The following is a 20062-nucleotide window of genomic DNA, read 5'->3' on the forward strand; positions in this document are numbered from 1 at the left end:
AGTTATAACACCCCGGCTTTTTCTTTTGTTTTCCTAGTATAAATAATAATAATAATAATAATAATAATAATAAATAATATTAATAATAATGAAAATAGATAATGGATAGATGATAACTATCAGTTAAGGATAAAAGTCCCGTAAGTAATAGATAAGGGTTGTCCTTGTTTTTCGGGAGGTTTTCTCACGTAGAGTTTTTGGAGAAAAACACAGCGAGAGTTTTAAACAGAAAAAATGGGATTTTTCTGAAAGAAGAAAAGGAAGTTTTTTCTTGTAGCTGGCTGATAATCGGAGAGCGCTGCAGGTGAGTAGATATTTTATGGATTTATTTTATTAAATCCTCGTTCTCGTCGATTTTTTTTTCGGTTGAAATATGTAGTGTTGTTAAAACTTAAAACTATAAAATTTGATATAGAACCGTAGAACTCAATATCTTGGATATCTGTATCGTTAAACCGTCGAAGCTTGAAACAAGCCGTTAATAGCGGGCGCAAGCCCCACAAAAAGATTTCGCTTGTGTTCGTGGAGACTCTTTTAGTTGTGGTTTTGAACTCAACTTAAACTGTCGAAGACTTGACGCTGGTTGTTAATGGCGCCACCGCCATAACCAAATCGTCCCCAGCTTTGTTGTGGTCGAATGGTTTGTTTTGTTTGTTTTTTTATGAATGTTAGACCGCTGGGTTGGATGGATGAACTGTGGAGTTGTGGATCTGGCGCGGGTGAAGTAGAGGTGGTTGTTTAAGATGAGGGAAGTCTTTGTGAAGCTTGAAATGTACCATTAATGGCGCGTTCAAGCAAGAACCGAACCGTTTCGTTTTTGTTGTTGTTTAACTTTGTTTTGTTTTGATTTTTGTTGTGAGGTTTTTGTTGTTTGGTTATGGGTTGTTGATGGTTGTTTGGGCAGCTGTTAAAGCTTGAAGCTTTGAACAAGCTTTAATGGAGAGCGAATCCAGATCTAGTTTGGATGAGGATAGTTGATCTAATGATTTGAAGATTGTGCTTTCATTAAAGTTGTTTGGTTTTTCATGGGGGTCAAAACCGATAGGATGATTGAGGTGGTCGAGTGGTAGATTAGTAGTGGTTGATGGTGGAGAGGAGCTGCTGGAGAAGATGAACAGTGAATTTCGGTTGGGCCTTGGGCCGAAATCGGTTTGGTTTGGGGCGGTTTCAGTTTTGGGCTTTAGGCCAAGTTTTAGTTTTGAGTTGGGCCGGTTTTAAGTTATTTTATGGGCTGGTTTTATAAATCCAAGTGGGTCAAGTTATAATTTATGAACAGTAAGTTTAGATTGGGCTTGGGCCGAATCAGGCAAGTGGGCTTGAGTGTTTTTGGATATTTTCATTTTGGCTTTAAGTTTAGACTATGGGCTTTAGGCTTTGGGCTTTTGGGCTAGAGGAGTTTGGGGCTGGTTGACTGCTGTTGACCCTTGACAGGTTGACTTTGACTTTGACCAGGGTTGATTTTGACCAGTTAACCCAATTTGACCTTTTAACTCGGATTATGATTTGGGTTATTAGGATAGGTCTAGGGCTATTAGCATGCTTGGCTTTAGGCTAAGACCGTTAGATATACGTGTGTATGTGTATTAACTACTATGTGATATTTCAGTTTTTATGATATGCAACGTTATGACACTTAGACATTAATCTAATTAATAACGCGTAAACCAAATACATGAATCAAGATACTCCTTCGTTCTCTAAAATAATATATATAATAAATTTCAATAATGCGTAAACAATTTACCGCACTCTTTTAGAACTTTCTACGCCTTAAGTTTTGGAATTTAGTTTTATGACTGTTGATGTCATATGTTAGGTGGGCATTTATTGAATATGCCATAAATGGCCCGTTAGCGTTATATAGGGGTATTCATTGAATGTGCCATGAATGACCAGATTCTTTGGACTGCCCTAGAGAGGAACTAAGGTATTCGCCTTGCGGGCTAGTTGTATTCTTTGATTATGCGAGTGTTTGGGGTTGACTTTTGAATACCTAATATAATATCTACATATGTTATATAGAAGTTCTAACTTTCTTTTGCAGGAGGGTAGGACTTAATAACATTTTGTGCAGGGACGCGGTCCTACCCTTATACAACAATGGATATTGGTAAGTATTAATTCAAGTATTTAGATATTAAAACGAGTTATTAAAATGAGTTAATATAATAGAAGTTTTGCTTGGGAAGAAACTATGCCGGTTGAAATGACGGAACTACCTGTATTCCAAGCTGAAAAAGATTAAGTTATGGGAAATATAACGTGATTGTTTGGATAATTAAAGTATGATAATATTTATATATGGTTAGTCTACTCATATCAGCAAATTCCATTTTGCTGACCCATGTTTGCTTTGTTTTGGCAATGTGGGTGTGTTCTTGGGAACACAGGTGGAAGGCAGTGGAAGCGCGGCGTGTGATTTGGATTCTTGCTTGGAGCAATCCGGGAGTTTATTTTATTAGGTCTGATCTTTTGGAAGTATGTAATAACGTAGTTTTCTTTTCATATGACATGAAAATACGATGTTGAAGACCTGTTATTCTTAGAGTGGTTTGATGTTTTATTGGGACGGAAGATAGACTTGTTATAAAGTAATAAAGAGAATTTTGGAGATTATTTTGTTGTTAAGATTCTTTATGATGTGGGTTTTAGGTTTTGACATGTGTTGTATCCACCCCGTCATAGCCTGGGTTTTTAGACAATTGAACCAAGTGATGTTTGAGATATTTATATTTTAAATATTCATTTTTTTTAATTGTTTAGAAAATCGGGCTGTGACAGCAGTTGTGTTGGTGAGATGTAACTCAACAACCTTCAAAACAAACACAAAAATTTGGCAAAAAATTTAGAGACATTAACAACATTCTTATAGCTCATTGTTAAATCTAATGAATGATTACCCGGACAGCTTTCGCTAACTCCGAAACCTTTGATCCATTGTTCCCTTGCTCAGAGAGAATACTGAACAATACATCCTTTAATGTCCTCGGACGTAAGCTGCATTCAGCCAAATGATTATCATCCTACACAATGACAAGTAGGACACCAAAAAGCATGTACTGAGGCTCGTATTTCACTCCCAGAAGAAAGTACAAATATATAAATATTTTTCCAGGTAAAGGATATTCATTGATATAATTATAGAGCCAATTACGTCATTACTAGTCTAGGTAGCAAGAAAAAGCTAAGAAGAGTAGTTCCCAACCTATTACACGCATAATCCCAACGACAAAACAAACAAACAAACAAACAAAAACCGGCATCAATGTTTCCAATTCCACTGGCGAACTAGCCAAATGCACTAGCATTGCATGTGTGTGAATCAGTACCAAGCAGGACCTGCAAGCAAATTAAATAAATTCATAAAAGGGACCACAAAAAAAAAAAAACCTATTGAGAGAGATAGAGAGAGAGAGAGAGAAGCACCTCCTTAGGCCTACAATGATAACAAACCTTTATAATCCGGGTTAACCTGCAATACAATTGAACAAATACTTGATAAATACCAGCAGAATATTAAATTCACTTAACTAGAAAGATCAATGGCAAGTTCACAACCAAAACAAGAGATAACACATACCCTGAAATCAGCAAGATCCTTGATATCTTACTCCCACAAAAGTCCCACAATATGTCCACATTTTGGTTCTCACGCTCATCACTTGTGAATATATAATGATCAGGTATTACTATGATCTTTTGGTGATCTCATACCTAAAACCAAAGACAAAAAAGTGAAGGCATAATATAAAGGTGTAAAGCTCTAAAGTGAATCGATTGGGTGTCGCATATAATTCCAAGAAGGTGTCGCTTTATCGTGCCATGTCATTTCACGCGCTATCCATGGTATTATGTACAACCTCTTGAGTCTTGGAATCAAAGGAAAATGTCTCAATACTTTTCTCGCCTCTTTTGCTTCTTTTTTTCCCATTTCCCCCTCCTTCACTTTGTATCTAGGTGTTTCACATTGAGGAAATATCGTTAAGTCAGCTTCGGTCTTCCAATATAACATACAGTTGTTTTCGCATGCATCTATACACTTGGCTTTCATTCCCAAATCTTTTAACATTGCCTTAATTACAGGATACTTTGAAGGCAATGTGTTTCCTTCCGGCAACCATATTCTTAACATGGACAAGAGCGCAGTCACACAGTTTCCTGACCAATTATATTGCTTCTTCAAGTTTTGTAGGTCCACCACTGCAGAAAGAATTGTTATAGGAGCCTCGCATGAAGGGTATAATTTTTCTTCCGCTTTTTGCTTATATTCATTATACCTCTTACCCAAATTTGGTTCAAGAACATATTGTGGTTCCAAATCTCCATCCTCACTTTCATCGCCACCATTCAAATCACCTGCTAGCCCTTCATGTATGCTATAAGCAACGTCAACAAGATTCCCCATTCCGAGTCCTTCAGCTTCATCGTTTTCTTCTGCATCTCGATCTACCATTCGATCTTTACATGGGTTCTCACCATGTAAAACCCATACACAGTATGTTGATTTTATACCATGCAAAATCAAATGTTTTCTCACTATATCAAACGCAAACCTTTTCCTATTTCGGCACTTATTACAAGGGCAAGGACACATGGTCGATGTAGGGTCCTTGTCACTGGCAAATTGAATAAAATCTGACACCCATTGCTTGTATACGTACAATCCCAAATCTGTCAATTTCATTCATCCAATCTTTTGGAATTGGTTGAGACATACTGCAAAATAACTCCTTACACTACACCGTTTAGAATAAAATAAAATCTAAGCAAAATAGTTTAGAGGCAAAAGGATGGAAGTGACTTCGAGCTTGCAATATGACACATACAGACAACTATTTACTAAACTTCATTATACCAAATCAGGGAGTTCCTTCAATATGCAAGGCTAGTATAGGTATTAGCAATCATTTTTTTTTCGGTAGAAATATCAGCAAAATATCATATCACTAAGGTAAGCATACTCAATATTTCAATCCAGTCACCATAACAAATTTGACAAGGAAACACTAAAGAAAAATACAAACACTCGAGTTCACTCATGACAATGAGTGCAAGATATTTGTCCAAATAATGACATGTAAGAAAAGATCTCTCAAAGTCAGTTTTAACACCATCGATTAGTTTACTGACCACAATCATCTTATTTGGAAAAAAACCATAGAGATAAACTAACGATAATAACATGTAAACAGATAATAACCACAAAGATTCATTTCCACAAACAATCCAGAGACTCAAAAGAAGAGTTCAAACTGCATAGTATTCATATATTGGTATCCCATCTGCTTATATCTAAACAAAGTAAGTGCTTCTAAATACTCCTCATTCGCAATCATAATCTCCCACGAGATAGAATCCTTAACAATCATTTTATCAAAGAGTTCTCATGTCGAATCCAGACTACCACAAGAAACATACATGAATAATAACCTGTTGGCAAATAATAAAGTCATCCCATGACCACTTTTGGTAATGTGAGTGTGAACTTGTTCACCAGTTTCAGCGTCACATAAATGGGTGTATTCTTTTATAAGATAAGCATACACATCATGTGGTATAGATAGTTTTAGGACGTCCATAAGGTGTAAAATGTCTGCGGCCGAAGTCGCCACCGTGTCGTAGATATTATAATAGAGCATACCCATTACATGCCAGATTAAACCAACAAACTGAAACAGATAACTAACAACTCCCAAAAACAATTAATTTTGATGCCTGATTGTTATGTAAAAGTAAAAATCATAAGCCCTAAAATCATCCCCCTTGCAGAGAAGAACAATCAGACTACAAGATAGTAGTTTCACTCAAAGAACACGCACAAATGAAAATAAAAAATCGTACCTTTTGCAGCAACTCAAATCAAACTTGGACTGAAATAAACCGAGCAAATCCCTCACTGAAGAATTAATCCAACTAAAGAAAGAGAGAGAGAGAGAGAGAGATAAAAAGAGAGAAGTTAATTAATCCAACTGAAAAATTACCAAACCCTTTGTAATTGAAAGGAAGAGAAAGGGGAAGGCATACTTACAAGCGGCGGCAACAAACAACTCAAGAACGAAACAGATTTGAGAGAGATTGAAAGAAATTTGAGAGATTTAAAGATAATTTGTTTCCATAGTTAAAGAGTTGTGAATACGTGAAACTTCGAGAGAGCGCAAGTTTTTAGCAGTTTCCCTCTATTTCCCAAATTTCTAATTTTTTTGTGTGTTTTTTTTAATGTTCACAGTTTGCCAGCGCGTAAGTTTCGTAATAAAATTAAAACAAAAACGTTATAAATTAGTTCAATTTTAATAGAAAATCATTGTAACAGTTCCTCAAATTGCTCACGGTATTAAAGTGAGGGGAACTCTCTTACGCTTAAAAAATGTTACTAATGAAAAAAAGTGAATGTTACTAATATCCTGTTTTGGTGTAGTGCACATAAGAATAAATCTTTAGGAATGAGAACTAGCATAAAGACTTTGAGAATGGCAGTGAGCAACACTGCAAAGAATCTAATGTACTATAACTAATTTAGATGGACTCAACTATAATAAAAAAAATTGCCATTAGCTATCACTCTCTAGACTACACTAGTGAACTCAAACTAGATGAACTAAAGTTCACAGTTGTCAAAACTTGGCTCAGTACACATAGACCTCCTATGCATAAACAGAAAACCACAACAACATGAACGAAGTACAGAGGAAATATATTGCAGATGTTTACTTTTTCAGTATGCAACTATGCAAATATGCTATAGCATATAGATAAGAATGTTCATCACCAATATAGATTATACTTGTTTATATGCAATGTTCATCACTTCTACTCCGACATCTTACATTTTATGTAACTAGCAAAAGCAAAGAATAACAGTCTTACTATCAAACATCTATAGAATCCACTATTGATCTTTTGTCTGTAAAAGTCACAAATGTCCATGAAATAGTACTTAAAACAACCAAACAGGATAAGTTTGATCTAACAAATACAAGAACTAAATACCACAAAATATGTAGATCAAAATATGTCAAGTAAAATCTCAAGTATTGTTTAATTCTTAAGTTTTTGTCTTTCCTATACTTGGATAGCAACAACCACCATCTCCGATTCACAATTTCAAGTCCAAATCCCAACTCATAGAAAGCCTACTGTTAGATCTACTAAACGTCACATTTCAACATTCATCTTCACCCGATCTTCAACTTATAACAATCAAAACACAGATTTCAAAGATCGAATTAACAAAAACAATCACAAATCAAATAATCACTCATATCAAACATTTCATTTCATCTGATCATTAACTAATCCAACAAATCATAGCTAATCGAGAAATCATATAACTAATTAACTTTAATCAGATTTTTCAATCAATTTAACAAATCTATTAGAACAACAAACATGAAGGAATGAAAATGAATGACAGCCGAAAGAAAGATTGGATTATAAACCTGCAGCACCAGTAACAAGAACACGAACTGAATCTTTCGCCATTGGTTTGAGTTAAAGATCGAAGAAGAATAAACCCTATAAAGAAAAATGAGATTTAGACTGAAAATGTGAAAAATGTAATTTTTCCATTGAATAAAACAATATATCAAAATAAAGATCAAAAGTTTCCACTGATGAATACAAAAGATCAAAATGAAAATAATACCTTTGGTTCTAACTGAAGCAACTAGCACCAAAATTAATTTCAGTTGTGGATTAAAGGGCGAAAAAGAAGAAATTATTAGATTATGACAATTATCATCAAGAAGGCGAAAGAAGGGAGTACTACCGGATGGCAATGACGCGGCGGTGGCAGAAGTGTTGATTTGGGTTTAGAGAGAGAGTGGCGATGGGAAAAACAATGCGCGATCTTTTTATTTTTTCCCTCTCGCCCAAAAATTCTAATTTAGCCACTCAAAATTTATTTTTTATCTTTATTTTTTTATTTTCTAAAATAATATTAACCCTTACGGTTTTTTGTCAAAACAAAACTTTATAAATAATGTTACAAATTAATTCTAAAATCAGGGAAAATTAACGTAACACTTTATATATAATGTTAACGCCCAAAAACCGTTAGTAACCTAGTTACGCTTGAAAAACGTTAGGAACCAAAAAAAGTGTGCGTTACTAATATTATGTTTTGGTGTAGTGCAATCAAGTGTTTTGCATTCATTCTAATCAATGCTCTCTTGTAGATTCATTCATTCAATCAATCAATCAATCAAGTGTTTTTTATTCATTCTAATCAAGTGTTACCTCATTATTTAGGTTTGGTTGTCTTTGTCGTCGATGATTTCTCGGCATCTCATTTGCTCGACTAGTCACATCGTCTATTTCTTCAACTTCTTCACCTTCACCTTCAACATTTTTTGCCACTTCTTCACTTTCTATTAGTTGTTCTTCACCTTCAACATTTCTTCTATTTTCTCTTTCTCTAATTTGTTGTTGCACCTCAAACATTACTTCAAATGTTTCTTCTTCATCTTCGTGTTCCATTTAAGATTTTGATTGGGTTTTGATTAAGTATGAAAATAGTAAGGATTAAATGAGAAACTTGAGTATTTGATTGAGTATGAAAAAATGAGTAAGGAGTAAATGAGAAACTTGAGTATTATATGTAGAGATATTTGAAATTTTGATATATTTTGAATAATTGAGTGAAATATGTTTGTAAATCCTGAACCCTAAACCCCAAACTAATTTATTATTCACAATTGAAAAAAAAAATGGAAAATAACAAGTTTAGATATAAAACAAATTCTTATTTTAGATTTGGATAATTGAGTGAAATATGTTTGAAATTAAATTTTTTTTATGTCAGTACGAAATTTGTAAACCTAGAACCCTAAACCCCAAACTAGTTTATGGTTTACAATTTGAAAAAGAAAATGGAAAATAACAAGTTTAGATATAAAATAAATTATTATTTCGAATAATTAAGTGAAATATGTTGGTACAAAATTTGTAAACCCTAAACCCCAAACCCCAAAACTAGTTTATGATTCACAATTTGAAAAAAAAAATAAAAAAATAACAAGTTTAGATATAAAACAAATTATTATTTCGAATAATTGAGTGAAATATGTTAGTACGAAATTTGTAAACCCTAAACCCCAAACTAGTTTATGATTCACAATTGAAAAAAAAAAATGAAAAATAACAATTTTAGATATAAAACAAATTATTATTTCAAATTTTGACATGTTTGATTACATGTTTTAACTTGGTTATATAGATACTATGTCATAACACTTTTAACTTGGTTAAATAGTGCAGAGTGCGGGGTAATTGTGTTGGTGCAACTAATTGTGTTGTTCCTAACCCAATTTTTTAAATTGAATTTCAATTTTGCTAATTCAATTGGGTTGTGTTGATAATTGATCATTACTAATTCAATTTTGCAGATCATTGTTTAAATAAATTATTGTACAATTATGATCGATTAATGATTTGTATTATAAGAAAAGTGTTCGGTGTTTATGTATAAGAAAAGTATAATTGGTGTTTATGTAATCAATTTTTATTGGTTAATCGGGCTAATCATTGGTTAATCAAGTTTCCTTGGTTTAGAACTTCTCAATTATTTTAGTCCAAATGACTCTCCTAAGTCGCTCCATAGAAGCCCCAAACGACCTAGTCATACTGCTTGCATGTGATACCAAATAACATGGTCAGACCGTTCTATGGAAAAAACAGAGAGCTCTATCTCAAACGATATGGCTAAGCTGTTTGAGTGTACACTCAAACGATATGGGCAAGCCGTTTGTCGTTTGAGTGTACACTCAAACGGCACACTCAGACTTCTATGGAGATTCCAGAGAGCCAATTCTCAAACAACAAGCTCGGACCGTGTGCATGTACACTAGAACGACATGGTGGTATCGTTTGAGTGTATACTCAAACGACATGGCGAGACCGTTTGAGTGTACACTCAAACAACCCGAGGATTTCGTTTTGGCAAGACCAATTGAATTGGTTGTTGGGCCTCTGGGCATTGATAACAAACTTGTAATATGACAAACTTGTAAAAAATTTTTTTTTTAAGAGGTTGCACAATCCAATTCGATGAGTGCCCAATTAAACAACCATTAATTTCCAATTTGAGTGATTGGGGCTAAATTTGTGAACCAACATTTAATTCGAAATCTATTTGACGCCTTATAGGCCATGGAACAAGATCTGAATGCTCTTGATGTTCTTCTCTTCAATTAAAAGATATTATCTCACATAAATTAGGCCACAGATAGTAGAATAAGAAGAGGTTCATTGAAACTGGCCTCGAGAATGCAAAGGGGCCGGGTGGTATGATTAAGGTCACCTCGGGTCTCAAAATCTAAAGACCCTCACTGGAATCTAAACGTCCAATGCACTTCTCTATGGAGTTTATTAAATTTCTCATATTCCAACTAATAAAAATTAGAGCCATGACAATTTATGATCTTACAAGAACTTATAAAATGTGCAACTACTTTTGCTTTTGCTTGCAATACTAGCAACTTATATTGTGTTTTGCTGTCCACCGCGCGCAGTCATGGCTGAAAAGAAAACTATAAGCATAAAGCTTCTAGTGGACAAGGAGAAGAACAGGGTTGTGTTTGCCGAGGCTGACAAAGATTTTGTTGACATTCTATTTAGCTTCCTCACATTACCAATTGGTACTATCGTCAGCTTAGCGGACAAGAAATCAAATTTGGGATGCATGGATTCTTTGTATCAGAGTGTAGAAGCTCTTGATGTGCAGTATTTTCAAACTGAAGACTGCAAGAACTTGTTGCTGACGCCAAAAAGTACAGCCGAGTACAAGTACAGAAATCTAGAACTAAACTTTATTGGTCATGATACGAATCCCCCTAGGTACTACATATGTCCTACATGGACTTGTGCCACTGAAACTCACTGCTTAGTTAGTATGTTTGAAAATGCTAAATGTCTTTGTGGAGAGAAGATGAGCAAAAATGTACTTGTCGGAGGGAACATTATTAAGAGAGACAGAAACAATGGAGTAGTTTTTGTGAACGGAAATGAGAAGTTTATAATAAGCGATGGATTGCAGGTTAAAACGGTTTCTACTGAAACTAGTCTGGCAATCCTTCAGCGATTTGGAATTCAGGACGGAACTGCTCTGGAAGAGAGAATAGTTACTGTTGGTTCAGATAAGGTATGTTCTTGAATCGCTCGTCTTGTTAGACGTAAACAAATTTCTCTGCTACTCTGAATTAATGTGGATATAGTACTACATTATTCTGTGCTTATAATTTCTAAGTATTTAAAACAAATAAATTGTTGAATCATTTTATTATAAAAAAATTGTAGTATTCGTTCACTACTTCTACTGCTACTACTACTAAGTAATTGTATACCACTGTTGGGTATGAATTAGGTGCTGAATCTGCTTCATCACTGCCTGCTTTCCAAGACGCCATTGACGGATGTATTTTTGTTGAAGCAACATAAGATTCAGAGAAAACTGATCAAGACTGAGCCTTTGGGAAAGCTTCAGTCACGGTCAGACGCTAATAAGATGAAGTTGAATCTTTTGATTAGAAAATCGCATAACAAGGTTCTATATGCCGTAGTGAAGGCAGACTTCTTAAATTTTATTTTCGGCTTTTTTGCTTTTCCTGTTGGATCTGTTATAAAGCTTCTTGGTGTATCCTCTTTGGGGCGTATAGATAACTTATATAGAAGTGTCTGTGATTTGATTCTTGAGGCTCCTGGAAATTTTAAGGAATTTTACAGACTACTCGATCCTGACGTTGCTTGTCATCATTCTGGTACGAGTGATCAATTACTACAAGTGAAGGAAAAAGATCCAAGCAACTTTACAATTACCAAGTGTTAAACTTGTTTTGAAGATGATGTTGTTGTTGAAGGTAACACCTGCAAACACGGGTGTGAAAAAGCTGAATCACGGTGTATTAATCCGAAGTTTAAAAATACAGTTACTGAAACAGGAGGAGAGTTTATAAAGCGGTCCATGATGTTTATGCTAACGGATGAGCTGATTGTAGAACGACATTCACCAATCTCTAGCATTACCCTTGTGAACAAGCAGGGTGTGCCATTCAGTGACTTGGAGGAACGGACTGTCAGTGTTGGTGAAAAAGAGGTATTTTTTTTAATTATATGTTGTATTTTTTTTATTTTTTATTTTTTTCGCTAAAGAGATTTTATGGATATAGGGGTATAGGTAAATACTCAATAACGACTCTACTTTAGACATATTTGTTCAGTAAAAATGCACAACTGGCTTTCAATAACCAGATTCGAATTTGAACTGTATTTAATTGTCGACAATATGCAGGTGAGCAAAAAGCCTCCCTAAATTGCCAATTTGTAATGTTCTTTCTACTCTGATCCCAAATTTCCTTAGTTTTCACAACAGTTTTCTATAAATTAGAGCATTACCATACCTCTCCCTGCTTCTTGCATTGTTAAAAGTTCTTAAATGTTCTACAATCATATATTAAAAGACTTTATTTATACCATGTGCTATAATTTCTGACTTGCGAAGTTCTTGGCCGCTGAAACTAAGAAAAGAAAAGCACATTTCCCTTCCAGTATAAATTATGCAGTGGCAATATAATATTCCAAGTTACCAACCATAAACTTGATTTATAGTGTTGTCACTTGCTGTGAGTATTATGACTAACATTGTTTCAGGTGATAATCCTAACAAGTACATGTACAATCTCAAGTATCCTGTAAGTTGCAATTGAGTATTGAAGTATTTACTAGTACTAATTTTTTTTGCAGGCTTTGGCTATTCTGAAGGCTTCATTGACTTCAAAAACAGCTCTTTCAAATGTCTTCTGCAAGAAGAACTAATTTAAGACGTCCTCATGGACATTCTTTTATTGCACCAACCTTCTTGGATGTTATGTACTTAGACATTTTGCACCACCAGGTTGACAATTGAAAATATGGACTTAGCTTTGGATAAGTAGATAAGTGCGTCATGCATGGTTTTGTTGGTATTATTTCGATTAAATTGGATCCTGCTACTTGCATTTTTTGGTATTCAGAAAGAAGAATTCTAGAGAGAGGGTGAACGTAAAACTAAAATGGTGCTAATTCCTTATTTTATTTTTTAAGGATTTGTTTGTGTTTGCTTTTCTCACTGGGTGGTGATCTAATTGTTTTTCTGTAAGCAACAACTGTTTGATTGGATATCCTTGAACAATTTCTACGATTTTCTCGCCCAAAAGTGAAGCCGAGTACTACATATCACGAATTACAGAAATCTAGTCGTAAACTTCATTAGTCATGATAGGAACGGACCTACATACCACATCCTACATGGAGTTCTGCAGTTCAAAGTCACTTCTTCATTACTACGTTTAAAAATGCCAAGTGTCTTTGCGGAGAGAAAATGAACAAGAGTTTGATATCTGAAAATAACATTATTGACGAACATAGACGCAAGGGTTCTGTTTTTCTGAAGATCAATATAATGTTCCTGCATGTAGACATTAACAAACTATAGTTTTCCTGTACAACAAATACAACTGATTTATACGGCTATGTGTACATTTGCTTCAAAACAAACCAGCCAATGCATCAAGGATGAAATGGCACTAAACTCTTTATACCCAAAAACATAGTGCTACATCACTAAGAGCATCATCAACGCGTTTTTAAATTTCGTTGTGACACATCATCATTTTTAGGAATCAAAAATTTCTAAAACGAAGGGTTGAAACAATGCGGGTTGGTTAAATTTTGTTAAAAAAATTTGAACGGGTCAAGTTGTCCCGTCCCACTCCAAATTTTTTTTGAAACGGGAGTAGTTGTCTCGTGCACTCTATTAGCCCATTTTATTTGAAAACGCGCGAACAATGTTCCAGTAACATTTGCCCCGCAAGAACTCACCAACATCTCAAAATCCAAACCTTCAATCACCCAATAAAAATTCGATTTTCAACCAAATTTGTTTCGCTTTTGCAATGGATCAACGCTCGTCCGAAATGGGGACGTAAGAAGACTATTATGCGTGGCTCGGGGAGTTCAAATCCTCCGGAAAATGAGAGTGAACTCGTACCGGAAAATGATTTCAATTTTCCACAGAGATTGAGTATTGTTGATCATCCGACATTGGCTCCCGATCCAGACATGCATGTTTCGTGTTTATATAACACTGACGGAGTAAGTATGAGTTTATGAATGTTGTTCAATTGATTTTGATTTAAAATCGTGTTTAAAATTTAACGTATACTAACTGTTTGATTAAATGCCTCAACGTATAGAAAATGAGTTCGACGAGATGGAGATGCGCAATGCCGAGTATTAAAGACTTCTGGAGTCATCTAGTGGAAAGAGGGGAGGAAATGGAGCACGTAAGAGCTCGAATTTTGGGAACACCTTTTGGTCCATTGATATCGCGGTAATGAAAGATTCGAACCGATCGTCCAATCGATATTTGCATTGGCGAACGATGGTGGCACACCACGCACACTTTTCACCTTCCATGTGGTGAGATTGGTATCACACCACTTGACTTTTACAATGCTAACGGGTTTAAGTGTGGGCGAGAAGAAGCCAGTTTTGTTTGATTCAAGTATCGAAGATGATTTTGAAAGGTTGAAGACTCTACTGCCTTCGTTGTTTGATGTTGAAGGTAGACTTGTTTCAGAGAATATGGATGGCAGATACATTTTGAACCCTACATCGAGAAAAAAATTCATGCACCGATTGAGTATTGAATATTGTTTAGAACATGAAGTTGGCGCCTATATTTGGACCCAAACTCTGGAGGAGGATGAGTTTATCGGGATATTTTTGTTATATTTTTTTGGGCCAAGTTGGTTTTACAACAGAAAAATCTGGGTTCGGCCGGGTTGGTTAGCATCTTTGGTAGACCTTGATAGCTTGGAAGATTTTGATTGGGGAGGTGCTTTCATGGCACATTTATATCTGAGGGCTTGATTTGTTTGTACAAACAAATCAAATGGGGAAGCAATGCAACGGAATTACTTGGATACTACGTAATTCAATAGGATTTAACTTTTAAGATATAAGTTTTTATTTTGTTAGTTAAATATTATATAATTTAAATTAATTAGATACACTTTCATTTGATTATTTCAAGATCGGTGGTATGAGTATTTGGCTTGCTTAAACCCTATAATCGAAAAGAGGATTGGGTTAAGGACTTATGGCCTCCCGTGGGGATGGGCTGTTTTTGGTCATGCTAGATTAAAAGATGAGGTCCATAATGATCTTCAAGCCGCTAGGATCCAAATAGAGACGAAAAGTATGAAATCTATTGTTTGGAGTCCGTGGCAAGGTTCTCAATTTGAGAATATGCATATCTGTCGAAGATAGTACTCTAATGTCGTTAAAAAGATTCATATTGCAAGCCCCCGATATAATGTGCTTGGTTCCTTGGAGATAGGGTGACTATGCAAACCATTGGATATACATATATTCCTCGCTCCCCCACCCACGATATGCGTCATCATGGATGTTTCAGAGAATTTGATTGAACGGTATCGCGTTGAGAGTCGCGTGGCGTGTTTTACAGATTATGTTGATGTGAACTCCAGTCTTGATTATGAGACTTATTGGCGGAAAGTTTCTAGGGGAAGCCTATCTGGGGTCCATCAGATAGAGGTGCAAACATGGATGTCGCGAACTAGTCGAGTTTTAGGCGAGACGTCCAATTCCCGAACCCCAAGTTTCCACAAGAACATCCGAGTATATCATGGTTATACACCCCCACCTAGTGATCCATATGACCCATGGTCATACCGTTGTTAGTTCTCAGGGAATGGAGACCACATTTCACTTGGAGCGTCCGGTGCTTGTACCTGATCTACAACAGTTTAATGAGGTATATTTATATTTCATTATGTTAATTTAAACACACTATGTATATTTAACTTATATACAATATTGACACAATGCAGGAAACAGATGAAAGGCAAATCAACCAGGGGCTTCGAGCTAGTTTAATTGAGCACACTCAACAGTATTATGGCTATTTAGACGAAGAACGAAAGCAAAGAGCAAACGCTGAGCGTAAGATGGCTGAGATGACAAACGAATTGGAAGCCTTGGTAATTTTATTATATGTTTTACATTTTCATTTTTTTAATATATATTCAATTTTATATTTTAATTGCATTGTGTTGATGTTTCAGAAATTGCTACTCGATATCATGCAACAAAACGATTGCTCTAATAAGAGAGGGCTAAAACGAGAGGGAGGGCGGGAGCAAATCGAGGGCATGCTCCATAGTGTTATATTGCACTATTTTGTAATAATTTAGTTATGTCATTGTTTTTTTGTTGTTGGTTGTTGGTTGTTGTTATTTTTTAGGGTTTGAACAGGTTTTTGAGAATCTTAACAGGTTTAGGTATATGAATTATGTTGATTAAACAAAGGAGGCTATGTCCAATTTTTTTTATGCATTAAATTAATTATTACATTACGTTAATTTAAATTCAAGACATTACGTTAATTATTACTTAGAATCTATACATGCTTTTTATTATGTAGACAAAGAAATTCTCATGTGAACAATCAAGCCCATGTGAACGTGACTAATAAGCCCATGGGCCTCAATTTATTATTCTTCCAATCAATTTATATCCGTTGGCATTATTCCCAAGGGGGGATCAATTTATATCCGTTGGCATTTATTCCCAACGGATATATTTCTATCCGTTGGCCTTTGCATATATATTCAAAGTCATTTTCATTCCTCACTTCAGCTTCTCATTTTCATTCTCTAATCTTTCTCAACTTCAACTACCAATATGGGCGGATCAAATATTGTCCACATTTCTACACTTGAGATTTGTCAGTGGTGTAAGGAAGTTGGTCATTACGCTACTTCATGTCCATACATTAACATCAAATGCCCAAACCCTGAATGCAACGGCATGATGATAGTGGTCATAACTATCAATGATGATGGAACATTGGAAGACAAACTTCTAAAGTGTGATGTTGATGATTGTCCCTCAAATATCAACATCTATCATTCAAAAAAGGTTGACATACCTGTATGTCATTTTTGCAAGAAAGCAGTAGATTTCTGCCCTCTAGGTGTGGCTTGTGCGATCAATGCAATCCTTCAATGTAATATTTGTATTTTGTTTAATTCCCTAGTGTATTGTCTTTAATTGTTTTGCATGTGTTTTTAAGTCCGTAGAATTTTATAAGATGTTTTGTGTTTTTATTTCAAATTAAGTTGTAATGTTTTTCATTTCTAGTTGAGTTGATTTGTTTTTAATTTCAACTTATAAACAAACACATTTTTTCAAGAAAATATACTTTCATTAAAACAAAATACAATTTTATTTAAAGAAAAACATACACGTAAACAATAAAAATAGATTACAACATAAAATTTAAATAAATTAGTACGCTAAAACATAATCTAATACCACCCAAATACATGTTCAGGCCCAACGGTACAAAAGCGACACGGTACAATTTTTGCAAATCTTCTCAAATCGTTCAGGCCCAACCCAACGGTACAAAAAGCCCAACAAAGATAATTTTTTGTAAATCTTCTAAAATCGCTCAGGGCCCAAAGTTGAAAAAGCCCAATGTTAATAAAGCCCAAAGGTACAAAATCGAACTGTTTGAATTTTTTAATAAAAAAAAACAAAAAAAATTTGACGGTTAAAAGTAGTCCCGCCCCACTCTTGGGACGGGTCAAGTTTTCCCCTGCACACCATTTCTATTTTCTTAACCAATTTGACTCCAATTTTGACAATTCTTATAATAGAAACGATAATTTGACAACGCGTTGGTGATTAAAATTGCTATAAACATTGTCAACTGTCACATTGAAAATCAAAAATAGCACCGCGTTGATGATGCTCTAAGGGCATCTCCAATGGGGGGTGTAAAATTACACCTCCACCAAGGCTCTACGTAGGTGCCATTAGAATTTTACACTTCTAATTGTATATTATTGTATAGCTTATAAATATCCACACTCTATACTCTCCAATGGAAGAGTGTAAAAAAAAATATATTTTAAACTCGGACGTCACTTGGAGTGACGTCCGAGTTAAAAAATTACTTTAGAATTAGAAAGGGACGTTACTCCAAGTGACGTCCGAAAATTATTTCACTCAGACGTCAGTTCGAATGTCGCCCGGGCTTTTTATTAACTAATAGCGAGAAGGGGAATTCCCCACCCTATATTAGCTAATACACTATTACCTACGGTATAGCACTCTCATTGGAGAGAGTTTTTATATATTTGGGGTGTAAAATTTCCACTCTATACGGTTTACACCCCCCATTGGAGATGCCCTAATGCCAGAATATAGGCCAGAATCGCAAGCAAGAGAACCACAAGAACAACTCGATCAAATGCTCAATCCTGCGAAAACAAAAAAAAAAAGGCAAACATGAGGACATGAATAGCCTTACTAGCAATTAGAGAAAATACGAGAAAATAATTAACACCAAAAGGGTGAAGAGCCTAAAATGTTCCGTTGACACGATCTGGTAGTTGCGAAGCAAATTTTCCAAACACAACTGTAGCAAATTTTAGGCCTTCAAATAGTCCACCGAGAAATTATAACTTCAGGAGTTCGCAATGTGTTTAAACAGGCAAGAATAGAAGATACTACTTACCATTCAGTTTTTTCTTGCTTTCAATTAGTGTCACTCTAGCACTCGAGTCCAAAGATACAGCCACCACATGTCTTTCAATAAAGGCAATTTCACTTCAATATAATACTTACAGAAGTGTCTTGGGAACAGTTGATCGATGACATTAAAAAGTGCTCATATATGATAACTGACACTGATTAGGATGCTAACCTGGAATCGTCGGAAAACATCAACACTGTAACGAGCGCAAGGTGTGCTTTTTTTATAACGGTGTAGTGATCAAGAGAAAGTAACTACGATTATTAAGAATGAATAACTAAAAATGAAAAGTAAGCATCGAATCAAACTAAAAATGGGATTTGTTATTGAAGAACAGTATATCGGTTACAATATTTTCTCTCTCTTGTTCTAGTTTTATAGATTTTGTGTAATGATTTGGAATGAATCTTTTTCCTCTCTTTCCAGTCTTTATATAGTGCTTTGAGAATAGCCTTCACCAATCATCAACTGTCGCGTGTCCATCTTCTTCTTCTTCCTCCTTTTCCCGCCTTAAACCTGCAATACACAAAATACATTTGCGAAATATCGACCATTACATCAATATTTCTCATTAGTCACGATATATGAGCTGGAATATCGGGTTGACGATATTTGCCCACGACATCGCCTCCTCTCGACACTTTCAAATTTCGACCATGAAAGTTTTAAATGTTTAAAGAACCAACACAAATTTAAAATTTTCAAAATTCAAAATTTCAAAATATCAAGCGGTTACATCTGGAAAATGAACGGTTATCACGAAATATTAGATATAAAAGCTTCCAATCGCTTTCTCTCTTTTCACTTATTCACAAAAAGCTTGAGACATTCCAACCCCACCACCATTAACAAACTAAAAAGGGTTAGTTAGACTTACCCCCCCCCCCCCATTTTCAAAAATATTAGTGATACCCCCCAATTGCAAGATCCAACGGCTACGAGATGATTTTTTTTCGATGAAGAAATCAATCGTTGGATCTTACAAATGGGGGGTATATCACTTATATTTTTGAAAATAGGGGGGTAACACTAATTGGTAACTAGTAATGGAGGGGGGTAAGTCTATCTAACCCAACTAAAAAAGCTTCAACTTGGATTTTTCTGCTGTCTCCATCATCAAAACTTTCTGCAAATTTGTTAGGTTAGTTAACACAAACACTTAAAAAAGGATTTTCTGCAATAAACTTCATCATTGTCTTTAATTTCTTGACGAAAAATCTCTGTTTTCTTTTATATATTACTAGAATTTAGGGTTAGGGTTTTGAGCTTAAATGTGTTATTTGTGTGTCCATATACTAACTAGACCTTGAATTATAATCTTTGACAGTATGGATAGGAGAAAAACTTTAGTTAACTTTATACGCACTCTCTCGAAACAATCCTAGCTTCAACGTCAAGAACGTATACGTTTGAGACACAGTTCTTCACCTCGAACCCCGACATTATCATCTCGAGACCTCG

The 20062-nt window shown here is 35.1% G+C and overlaps 1 protein-coding gene across 1 annotated transcript; it reads left to right on the top strand.

Annotated features, from left to right (window-relative positions):
- The first annotated feature begins 10494 nt into the window (after nucleotides 1–10494).
- LOC147518069 (uncharacterized) lies at nucleotides 10495–12925 on the top strand. The gene is made up of 3 exons (XM_086594729.1): nucleotides 10495–11137; nucleotides 11360–12088; nucleotides 12736–12925. The coding sequence occupies exons 1-2, from the start codon at nucleotides 10511–10513 to the stop codon at nucleotides 11819–11821; spliced, it is 1089 nt and encodes a 362-aa protein (XP_086450855.1). The 5' UTR covers nucleotides 10495–10510; the 3' UTR covers nucleotides 11822–12088; nucleotides 12736–12925.
- The last annotated feature ends 7137 nt before the right edge of the window (nucleotides 12926–20062 follow it).

The sequence above is a fragment of the Coptis chinensis genome, chromosome 2 (assembly GCF_015680905.1).
Source record: "Coptis chinensis isolate HL-2020 chromosome 2, ASM1568090v1, whole genome shotgun sequence".
NCBI classification, from domain to species: Eukaryota; Viridiplantae; Streptophyta; class Magnoliopsida; order Ranunculales; family Ranunculaceae; genus Coptis; species Coptis chinensis.

Bases quoted from the DNA above. Each gene is read 5' to 3' on its own strand.
- LOC147518069 (XM_086594729.1), top strand. From the start codon at position 10,511: ATGGCTGAAAAGAAAACTATAAGCATAAAGCTTCTAGTGGACAAGGAG. The intron at 11,138-11,359 runs GTATGTTCTTGA...GGTATGAATTAG, and splicing joins TTACTGTTGGTTCAGATAAG to GTGCTGAATCTGCTTCATCA.